The sequence below is a fragment of the Delphinus delphis genome, chromosome 10, assembly GCF_949987515.2.
Source record: "Delphinus delphis chromosome 10, mDelDel1.2, whole genome shotgun sequence".
In the NCBI taxonomy this organism is placed as follows: Eukaryota; Metazoa; Chordata; class Mammalia; order Artiodactyla; family Delphinidae; genus Delphinus; species Delphinus delphis.
Genome location: NC_082692.2, coordinates 68075883 through 68087915, shown reverse-complemented (window position 1 = coordinate 68087915; position 12033 = coordinate 68075883). Strand labels below are relative to the sequence as shown.

The 12033-nt window shown below is 37.4% G+C and overlaps 1 protein-coding gene across 5 annotated transcripts in view; it reads left to right on the top strand.

Moving 5' to 3' along the window:
• The window catches only part of PBRM1 (polybromo 1), a 102654-nt gene that overhangs the window by 64171 nt on the left and 26450 nt on the right, over positions 1-12033 (top strand). For all 5 annotated transcript variants that reach the window (XM_060022650.1, XM_060022651.1, XM_060022654.1 and 2 more), the window contains 5 exons: positions 15-200; positions 1106-1263; positions 1889-2152; positions 8123-8268; positions 10612-10769. In XM_060022650.1, the coding sequence (XP_059878633.1) occupies positions 15-200; positions 1106-1263; positions 1889-2152; positions 8123-8268; positions 10612-10769 (912 nt within the window). The remainder of the gene's footprint in view (positions 1-14; positions 201-1105; positions 1264-1888; positions 2153-8122; positions 8269-10611; positions 10770-12033) is intronic.

Sequence of the window (12033 nt, the reverse complement as noted above, 5' to 3'; positions counted from 1 at the left end):
CTTTTTTACCGAAGAAGCTGAAAAGAGTGAAGATTCCTCTGGAGCTGCAGGCCTCTCAGGCTTACATCGCACATACAGCCAGGACTGCAGCTTTAAGAACAGTATGTACCATGTTGGAGATTATGTCTATGTGGAGCCTGCAGAGGCCAATCTACAACCACATATAGTCTGTATTGAGAGACTGTGGGAAGATTCTGCTGGTAAGTTCATTTTAAATTGGAGGGCAGATTGGTGAGATGTGACTGTTGTACTCCTCCTTGGTTCCCAGGGAAGGAAATTGTAACTCCGACATTTTATGTGTTCCAACAATAGTTCTACACTGTCAGTAAATGCAGTTAAGTACCCACTATATGAGAAACATAGGATCAAGCACTGTTGGGCAGTGGCCCAGCTGAGTCGAAAGAAATACAACTTTCTGAAGTCTAGTTGAGATTCATTCATTCAACTGATATTTATTAAAAACATACCATGAGCCAAACTCTGTAGGATGGCAGAGATTCAGAAGAACAAAAGGCCTGTGTTTTGTCCCTGGCAAAACCACTCTGGTAAAAATCACAAATAAAGAAGAAATTGTTATAGACAGACATTGCCTTAGCTTAGAATTTGATTTCAAAAAGGCTTCCTAGAACAATCGCCTTTAACTTGAGACATAGAGAATGAATAGGAGTTAATGAAACCAAAAGCAAGCAGAAGTGTGATCCAGGCAATCCAATTCTTTCAGCTGTTTATCATGTAAAATACCTTTGTATTCCTTCAGCCAAGAGCTAAATATGTCTTTTAGTATATCTTACATCCTTATAAAAGCACACAGCTTTATGTGTGTCCTGACCCAGCAGAGTAGAGTAGGTCTCATCACCTTCCTTATTCTATTTATTATACATCTTTTAATAGGAGGGGGAAAGTAGCATTTTTTAGGTCTCATTACATTTCATTATTTTAAAGTATTGTTTCTTCTAAGATAATTGTATTAAGGAACCGTGGCCTAAAAGCACCTTGCTAGGTTTAGGCCATGGCAGAATGGATGGAGTATTTGTTCATTTTACAAAGAATATGTTATTTTTGTTAATGGTAATTCTCTTTCTTTCTCTCTCTCTTTGTTTTTGAGGTGAAAAATGGTTGTATGGCTGTTGGTTTTATCGGCCAAATGAAACATTCCATTTGGCTACACGAAAATTTCTAGAAAAAGAAGTTTTTAAGAGTGACTATTACAATAAAGTTCCTGTTAGTAAAATTCTAGGAAAATGTGTGGTCATGTTTGTTAAGGTAAGAAACTCATTAGTCCCAAAACAATAAATTATTCCATGGGAATAAAATTCACAAACACAAAAAATTGATCTTTACAAAATTGATAGCTCTATTTTAAACTGTTGAATTTTTTTTAAGCTGTGTCTCTAGCTTCTGTAAAGATTTGGGGAGAAATTAACCTGAACATGATGGTGAAAGACCATTTGCTGCCTACACTATATAGCTATATGCAGTTAGCTTAAATTTTTTTATATCAGCAGACAAATTTTTAAGGGTGACATTTTCTGAAGGATGATTATAAATTGTTAGTGTGGTTTTAGGTAATAAGGTGCACTTTTTTTTTGTCTTTGTAGTATAGGCACATGCCCATAGCTTTAAGGAATATAATAGCTGTATGAAATATTAGTATACTGTCAGAGGAGCAGTTGGTAAGCTAAATAAGCTAAACAGTATGTGGTGAGTAAGGCCATTGAGTATAAGGAAATACTCCTAGATCTCTAGCCATTTACCATTTGTTGTTCACTGTCAAAAAGTCTTAATACTTTAGCTTTTATTTCTTTGCTTGTTTGGTGATTTTATTTGCTTTTTAGTTGATTGGTTTTCAGAAAATTCACCTAATTGATTTTATTCTTATATCCACCAGGAATACTTTAAATTATGCCCAGAAAACTTTCGAGATGAGGATGTTTTTGTCTGTGAATCACGGTATTCTGCCAAAACCAAATCTTTTAAGAAAATTAAACTATGGACCATGCCCATCAGCTCAGTTAGATTTGTCCCTCGAGATGTGCCCTTGCCTGTGGTCCGAGTGGCCTCTGTATTTGCAAATGCGGATAAAGGGGATGATGAAAAGAACACAGACAACTCAGAGGACAGTCGAACTGAAGACAGTTTTAACTTGGAAAAGGTATGTAGATAATAGCCACGTAGAAAAGAATTTTACATTTCAGAATACCTAGTCTCAAAAATAAATGAATAAAGTACTCAAATTCAGAATTAGAAAAAGAGCAACAATATAAAACCTTAGCCTAGGGACTTCCCTGGTGGCGCGGTGGTTGAGAATCCGCCTGCCATTGCAGGGGACATGGGTTCGATCCCTGGTCCGGGAAGATCCCACATGCCACAGAGCAGCTAAGCCTGTGCGCCACAACTACTGAGCCTGTGTGCCACAGCTACTGAAGCCTGCGTGCCTAGAGCCTGTGCTCCACAACGAAGAGTAGCCCCTGCTCACTGCAACTAAAGCCCGCATGCAGCAACAAAGACCCAACACAGCCAAAAATAAATAAAAAACAAAACAAAACAAAAACAGCCTAATAGAAGGAACTCTAAAAGAAAGAAAGAAATTAATACTTAAAAAACAGAGCAGCAGGGCTTCCCTGGTGGCGCAGTGGTTAAGATTCTGCCTGCCAATGCAGGGGACATGGGTTTGAGCCCTGGTCCGGGAAGATCCCACGTGCCACAACTACTGAGGCCCACACGCCTAGAACCCGTGCTCTGCAACAGGAGAAGCCACTGCAGTGAGAAGCATGCGCACTGCAACAAAGAGTAGCCCCCGCTCACTGCAACTAGAGAAAGCCCGTGTGCAGCAACGAAGACCCAACACAGCCATAAATAAATAAATAAATAAATGAATAAATAGAGCAGCAGAATTAAAAAGGAGACTTCAACAAGTTCAATGAGATAAACTACCAACTATCCTAATAAAGGAAAAAGAAGGGAATTAAGCTTAATATACAAAATACAGAGGAAATTTAAAGACTTGTACATTTCTGTTAATAAGTTTGAAAACCTGAATGAGGGAATTCCCTGGCAGTCCAGTGGTTAGGACTCCATGCTTTCACTGCCAAGGGCCTGGGTTAGATCCCTGGTCAGGGGACTAAGATCCCACAAGCCGCATGGTGTGGCCAAAAAATAAATAAAACAAAACCAAAAAATAATAATAATTTTAAAAACCTGAATGAAGTGAATAATTTTCTAGGGTAATACCAGTTAGTAAAGTGGAATCAAGAAGAGATAACACATGTAAGTGGACAACAACGTGAAGAAATTTTTTTAATGTCAAAGAGCTCACTTCAAAGAGTACTCAGGCCAGATAATTCCATAGGTAAATTCTTTTAAGCCTTTAAATTATTGAAGGACTTCCCTGGCGGTCCAGTGGTTAAGACTCTGCGCTTCTACTGCAGGGGGCATGGTTTGATCCCTGGTTGGGGAACTAAGATCCCACATGCCGTGTGGGTCGGCCAAAAGAAAAAAAAATTATTGCAGAGCATGGAGAGCAAAGAAAACTTCCCAGTTTGTTTTACCAAGCTGGAATAATCTTGATTCCAAAGTCTGACAAAGTAAAAACAGAAAACTGCAGTTCAGTCTCACTGTATGAATATTGATACAAAAAAATACTTGGGAAAAAAGTATTGTTACAAGTGAAATCAAGTTAGTTGTTTGAGAACAACATGACCAAGTAGGCGGGAGTTCATTCTAGGAATGCAAGGATTGTTCAAAATTAGGAAAATTCAGTAATACCTGTCATTATAATTAGTAGATAAAAGGAGAAATTATCTGATAAGGTATAGTACCAATCTTGATTGAAGTCTTCAGATGGATATTTCCTCAAAGTGATTTTTAAAAATTGTCTTCGTATCTCAAGCCTAGAGTAAAAGAAATTCCTTTTAAAGTTATACACGTGACAGAGGTGCTTTCTGTACCATTATCTGTATTTTTCTGAGAGTAGCCAATGTAGTGAGACAAACAAAACTATTGACAATAAGAGGCAAAATTATTTTTTTGCAGATAATGGAGAGAAATTAACTGAAAAGTTTTTGGAAACAATTCAACAAGTAGAAATTTCAAAATCTATATACAAGTCATTAGCTTTCTTACATAAACAGAACAATAATTCATAAGACTTTTGAAAGTAAAATGAAAATGTTGAATACACTTTAACAACTGTTAGAAAAATCATATGGAAGAAAATATCCAATTCATATGAACAAAAAACATACATTAAGAAATTATCGTAAAAGGAGTATATGGAACCTATGGGAAGAAAGATAGTCTACTGCAGGACATTAAAGACTTGAATAAGTTGTTTTGGAACTTGACAAAATTATTCTAGCATCCTTTTTTTTTTTTTTTAATTCTAGCATTCTTAGGAAAGAATAAATACATGACAGTCACCAGAAAAAGAAAAACTGAAAGAGTAGTCAAGAGTGCTTTACCCTGCCAAATAGTATTACATTTTACAAAAATACATTTAAAAAAATATTAAGATATTAGCTCAGGGTTGGTCAGTGGAGGGAATAGGCTTTTCACAATTAAATCCAGAATATAAAGATATTCATTCATTTTAGTTTATATATATATATAAAATTTTTTTTAAGTAATTTATTTTTTGGCTGTGTCGGGTCTTTATTGCTGCGCGCAGGCTTTCTCTCTAGTTGCGGCAAGCGGGGGCTACCATTCTTTGTGGTGCACAGGCTTCTCGTTGCGGTGGCTTCTCTTGTTAAAGAGCACAGGCTCTAGGCATGTGGGCTTCAGTAGTTGGCACACGGGCTCAGTAGTTGTGGCTTGTGGGCTCTAGAGCGCAGGCTCAGTAGTTGTGGTGCATGGGTTTAGTTGCTGTCCGGCATGTGGGATCTTCCCGGACCAGGGATTGAACCCGTGTCTCCTGCATTGGCAGGCAGGTTCTTAACCACTGCGCCACCAGGGAAGTCTCTAATTTTATATATTTTAACTTTTATTTTGAAGTGATTTTAGACTTAACAAATGTGCCAGGTGCTTAACAAAGATAGTACAAAGACATTTCCTTATACTCTTCATTCAGCTTCTGCTAATGTTAACACCTTGTAAAGCATGGTACAAGGATCTAAACCAGAAAATTAACTTTAATACTATTTACTAATCTAGAGACTTGATTCATACTTTCCCTTTTGTCCCACAATCGCCTTTTTTTCCTTCTAGTTTTATTGAGATATAATTGACATATAGCACTGTATAAGTTTAAGGTGTACAGCATAATGATTTGACTTACATATATCATGAAATGATTACCACAGTAAGTTTGGTGAACATCCATCATCTCAATATAGATACAACATTAAAGAAATAGAAAAGAAAATTTTTTTTTCCTTGTGATGAGTACTGTTAGAATTTACTCTCTTAACATCTTTCATATATAACGTACAGCAGTGTTAATTATATTTATCATGTTGTACATTACATCCTTAATACTTATTTATCTTATAACTGGAAGTTTGTACTTTTTGACCACCTTCATCCAATCCCCCTCTCCCCCTATCCCCTGCCTGGTGTACAACATAATGATTCAGTATTTCTGTATGTTTCAAAATGATCACCATGGTAAGTCTAGTCATCATTTGTCACCATACAAAGATGTTATGTAATTATTCCCCACACTGTACATTTCATACCTGTGATTCATTTATTTTATAACTGAAAGTTTGTATAAAGGTAGTATTTCAGATCAGCAAGAGAGGATGGAATCAAATGATACTGGAAAAACTGGTAGCCATTTGAAAAAAGAAGAAAATAAAACCCACCTGAACTCTACCTCATTTCATATTCCAAAATAAGATATAAACATTAAAAAAGAAACATAAGTTGCTGACATAAGTACATTTACTATTATTTACCTGTAATCTTTTATTCATTTATAAGCTTGGAATGGATCCTTTTATATACATGATATAAAACCCAGTAGCCATAAAAGAAAAAAAAAAGATCATTTTCTTGATACAATTGACAATATCAATTAGTTTAATGAAACAGTCTAAGGACTGCTGTTTCTAATGTACAAAGAGCTCTTTGAAGTCTAGGGAAAAAATAATACTGGAAAAATGGGCAAAGGACCAAATAGATCATTTATAGAAGGTCATTCAAAAATGTAAGAAAACGTATTAATCTAATAACTTTTAAAATGCCCAACAAATTGACAAGAGGTCTGAAGCCTGATAATACATGCAGCCTGGTGTCAGTGTGGGGTAACACACTCTCATCTCCCATCAGTGGCATTCCCTTTGGCCCTGCTGTTTGATGGCAGGGAATGTGTTCCAACATAGTACTCAACTAGGTATGCCAAAGGGTGACGTAAGTGTTGTTTGTAAAAGCAAAACCCTAGGCCAAACCCAAATGCCTGTGAATGGGAATTAAGTTGTTATACATCCATTCATATAATGCAAACTGTGCAGCCAGCAAAAGGAATTAACAGGTTGCAGAATGGGATGTGGTTCCATCATTACTCAAAAAAATCAAAATGTATGTTTACATATATGTATGTGTAAATAACATGGAAAACTATAAACTGAACTGGATGATTATCTCTAGGGTTAGATCACAGAAGACTTGTTTTTTAAATTTTACATACTCTAATGTTTGAATTATTTCCAACAAATACACTTTTTATATAAAGGAGAAAAATAAAGTTTTTAAATTGTTAATGTAAAAACTGGAAAAACTGAATTTTTAGTATCCTAGAAAAAATATCCATTTTAGTGTCCTTACAGTGTTTTTAAGAGAAAAGGAGCTTGGGAAAAAACATGTTATTTTTTACATTTTACCAATATGTCTGGGAATCATAGAGACATTAATTTTAAAAGAAGAAATGTCAGTGGAAGTCAATGTGGGAAATGAATTTGTTATTATTGTCATTAGAATTCATAAGTCCCCAGTGTCCTCTCTATGTATGAGTTACTTTTCTTAGTCTCATATATTTATTTTAATATTGCATGGCCAAAACATGTCATGCTAAGAAATTTTTAGATGAATAACTAGAACAGAACCCATTCCTGAAATAAAAATGTATTCTTAATCTCAGGGCTTTCTTTTTCATAGCTTCCATTCCTTCAGGTGCTCCTCACCCAGCATATATGTGGGACCTCTCTCATTCTTAAGGATTTTCCAGGAAGTCCATTTCAGTACCACATTTGAAATCATAAAGATCAAAACATTAAATTATTTTGGACAGTCTAAAGGAGATTTTTTTTCCCTTAAGTTTGAAGTTTCAGATATTCTCAGGGAGATATTCTCAGTAGAAAATTTGGGAGGTGTTCTGCCATTTCCTCAGCTTTTATGTGTTTTAGAGCTTTTATATTTAAAACACCTAGTGCTGTGCTCAGTATCTGCTAGGTTCTCAGTAAATTATGTTTCTTATTTTCATTAGTCAGAATTATCTTTTATTTTTCTTCTGAGTCAGGCATTATTCTGTGTACGTAACATGAATTGTGTCATTTAAGCTTCCTAACAGCCCCACCTGATGGGCACAATATCTTCATTTTACAGATGATGAACCTAAGGCATAAGAGGTCAAGTAATTTACCCATGTCACAGCAGCCAGTAGGTGACAGACCCTGTTATTTATTCAAAAACAGAGTATGTGTGTTTATGTCATAGAGGCTATGCTGTTCCTTTCCATGTTGGAATAAATCAAAATGATAAAATTTTTAAATCAGTCAGTTGTTAATGTGAAGAAATGTGGTGAAGAGGAAGCTTGTGTAGAATTTGCTCCTTATCTTTTTAACAGTTGCGTGAGGCTGTTTTCTGTATGCTGATAAGTCTTCTCCATTGCTTTTTTTTCCCTAAAGTCTGTGAGAATGGGGGAAGAAAAGAGAGGGGAATAAAACAGTCTTGGAGTAACTTTATTTTATGAAAATTAACTAGAAATTTAAAATAGATACAATATTTGATAAGACTTAGTTTGATTTCAGTAACCTATTCCTTTGGTTTCCTATCTTTATCAGAGCCTCTGTTTATGGTTATTTTTTCTTTTAAGTTAAAATGAAGGAAGTCTGCTCTCCCTTCTTACCTTCTCTGCCAACTCCTTGATTGTCAGCAGCCTGTCTTCAACCAGTTCCCTTTACCACAGGAGAAAGAAGATGTCCCTGTGGAAATGTCTAACGGTGAACCAGGTTGCCACTACTTTGAGCAGCTCCGGTATAATGACATGTGGCTGAAGGTTGGCGACTGTGTCTTCATCAAGTCCCATGGCCTGGTGCGCCCTCGTGTGGGCAGGTGAGCGTTTTTGAGGTAGAGAAGACGAGGTTTGGTTTGAGAGATTCGGAGCCAGTAGAAATTCATCACTGTTTAGAATGAAGGCTAAAGTCACTCTTTTGGCAACTTTTCCAACTTCCTCTCACACCACACTCTCCCTGCTTACGCCTCTAGCCACACTTTAAATTCTTTAAATTGCTTCCATGAATCCCTTTTTTTTTTTTTTTTGGCTTTTTCTTCTCCTACCATTTACTGAACTCTCAACCCAGAAATCTCCCTGCCAGCTTCATATGGTGAACTCCTTTAGCTTAAATTTGAAATGGCTCTTCCTTAAGGAAGCCTTTCCTGTCTCCTCCAGACTAGGTTAGGTCTCCCTATTACACATTCTCAGAGCACCGTGTATTTCCTTCTTCTCAGAGCACATATCATTTATATTATCAGGCTTCCATACCAGACTGCAAATGCCCTGAGAGTTAGAGACCCTCTCTTTTTGAGCAAAAAAGCGATAGATATACCTTTATATCCCCTGCTCCAAGCATAGTGCGTGAGGCTCAGATATTTGATGAACAAGTAAATGGGTGGAAGTATGGTTGGATGGCATAGAATAGCATTAAAGGAGTCAGGGCGCAGGGCTGGGCAGTAGAGGATAGTAGTTAAGGAAAGTAGTTGGTTCCAAGAGATCTTGGTTTAAGTCCCAGCCCTGCTAGTTTAATGTCCATAGGCAAATGACTTAACTCTCTGAGCTTGTTTCCTCATTGTATTTGTTCATCATTCAGTAATTGTTTATTACACACCTACTATTTGCCAGGCTCTGTAGATACATTAGTGAATAAAACAAACAAGTATCCTTAGTCCCGCGGATCTTTTTTCTAGTGGGAAGACAAACTATAAGCATCATGAATAAGTAAAGTGTATAGTGCATTACATTATGATATGTGCTGTGGAAAAAAATAGAGCTGGGTATAGGGAATCAGGAGTGCCATAGTCAAAGTTAGGGTGTTCAAAACTTTGAATAGGATGGTATGTAAAGCCTCACTGAGGGCTGACAGTTGAGCCAACAATTGAAGAAACCAAGGAAGTGAGTAATGTGAATATCCAGGGAGAAAGCTTTCCAGGGACGGAGAACAGCCTGTGTAAAGACCGGAAGAGAGGCATTCCTGGCCTATTCAAATCATCAGAGTTTGTTACAGGCGGAGTGAGCTGTACATGAGTTAGATAGGAGATACGAGAGCCAAGGGATATAGTGCAAATCTTGTGGGACTCAGAAACCATTGTAGGGACTTGGGCCTTTACTGAGTTAAATGAAATATCATGGATTATTTTCAGCACAAAAGTGACCTTTTTTGGGCGACACTGCGAGGCATGTGGGATCTTAGTTCCCCGACCAGGCATCGAACCCGTGCCCCCTGCAGTGGAAGCACAGAGTCTTAACCACTGGACCACCAGGGAAGTCCCCAGAAGTGACATCTGACTTAGGTCTTAGCAGGATTGCTCTGTCTACTGATTGTTAAGAATAGACTGTAAAGAGTCAAAGGTAGAACAGCTAGATCTGCTAGGAGGCTATTGCAATAATCCAGGCAAGAATGATGGTGGTTCAGGCCAGTAGTCAGATCCAATTCTGTAAATTAGTCAGATCCTGTTTTGAAAGATTGAGTTAAAAGAATGTAGTGTCCAAGAGAGAGGAATCAAAGGTGGCCCCTGCATTTTGGCCTGAGGAACTGGAAGGGTGGAGTTACCATTAACTGCAATGAGGATGCTGCTTCATGTCTGGAACCATGAGGCTATTGGGACAATAATAATAGCAACTTTATGGTGTGGTTGTGAGGAATGGTACAGTATCTGCACTGAACAGTCAGATGTTAATTTTTCTTTTTCCTAGGGAGATGGTCTGTGACTTTCATCAGATTCTCATGGGGTAAAGGGGTATTAAATCTTGACCTTCAAAAAGGTCATGAACCATGGCCTTAAAGGAATATGTGCCACTAATGTGATCTGACCCCAAATATTGATGTGTTTATTCAGCTCACAAATCCAATGATAGATGCTTAGCATCTCAGGAAGAAAACCTGAGAGTCAGCTTAAACTATTAAGTTGTATGCCTTAGTATTATGTTAAAAAAAAAATTTTCCCCTGAGATGAGTAGCCAAATGTTCACTTCTCTTTTTTCCAAGTATCTTCTCACATGCTTAAAGGGGAAAAAAACCAAGGAAATTGTCTTATTATCAAAACAGCCAATGAAACTCCTCTAAATAGTGCATATCATTAAGTTTTTGGTTAACAGAATTTTTGTTAGACTAAGCCTTTAGGAATGAAACCTGTAAGAACTCTATTTTAATGGAATTTCTCCATTTTTTTTCTCCCAAGAATTGAAAAGGTATGGGTCCGAGACGGAGCTGCATATTTTTACGGCCCCATCTTTATTCACCCAGAAGAGACGGAACACGAGCCCACAAAAATGTTCTACAAGAAAGAAGTGTTTCTGAGTAATCTGGAAGAAACCTGCCCCATGACATGTATTCTAGGTAGGTATTCATGCTTTCAATTGTAGGTATTCATGTTTTTAATTTTATCTTATTCATTCCACAGTTGGTTGAATAGTTCTTCTGTCCTGGGTACTCTTCTAGGTGCTAGGTATACAGCAATAAAAAAACCAAAATTTCAGCTGTCTCAGAGACTTACAGTGGGGCAGAGGCTGGGGAGTAAATAAATTAAAATTAAATATATAGAACATCAGGTAGTAATTAGGGCTATGAATGAGAACAAAGCAGAGGAAGAGAATAGAGAGTAATGTTAAGGGGAGGTCCTATTTCAGGTAATGTGGTCAGCAAAAGCCCCTCTGATAGGTGACATGAGAGTAGAGCCCTGAAGGAAGTGAGGAAGAAAACCATTGAAAACTGAGATTTTACTCCTTTTAGGCACAGCAAACACCAAACACAAAGACCTTGCGGCAGAGTATCTGGGCATGTTTGAGTCACAATAAGAAAGCCGGGTGGCTGGAGCAGCCAGGGGGTGTGGTAAGGAATGAGCCCTCTAGGTGGCTGGGCACTCGGTCATGGTAGGTCTTACAGACAGTGCAGGGATTGATCTAGAACAGATGAGAGGTCCTGTGAGGAGTCTGAGCAGAGAGGCCATGTGAGCCGATGTATAAGCATTAGAGGAATCACTGTGGCTGCAGTTTGGAGGACGTGTTGTAAGAATAAGGAAGCAGGGAGAGCAATTAAAAAACTTTTACAGTCTCTGTTGGATTAACCCTAGTAGTGTTATTGTTCCCATTCCAAAAATGTGAAAGACTCTTGTTTTGGTTTCTGTTGTGTCATCCTACTGAGTGTTCACAGTGGCATTCTGCTTCTCAGATCTAGTTATATGCACCATATACTGTTATTGTTTTCAGCTGTTGTATTTATTCTGGCCCTGAATTAACTCGTTAGCTTACTTACACCAACTACTGTTTACATCTTTTGGAGTGGTTTTCCAAAAGGTTACTAGTCACAAGCTTTATGTTGATTACATATGGTTATAAAGTTAAAGGAGCCACCATGCTTACGACCAAAAGGAAATTTGCAGATTAAAAAGTATTTTACACTTAGACTTTGGTCACTTTACTGTTTACCTACATTGTTTTTGGTGCTTTGAATTTTTTCAGAATTGGATATGGTAAAAATGTCTGAATGGCCAGTAATTCAGTACATTTTCCTCTTCCCCTCTGGGGAGAGGCAACAAAATCTAGTGAAGTTATTAAATCTTCTTGAGTTTCTGCAGCAGAGAAAGTCTTCCTTTTAACTTGTG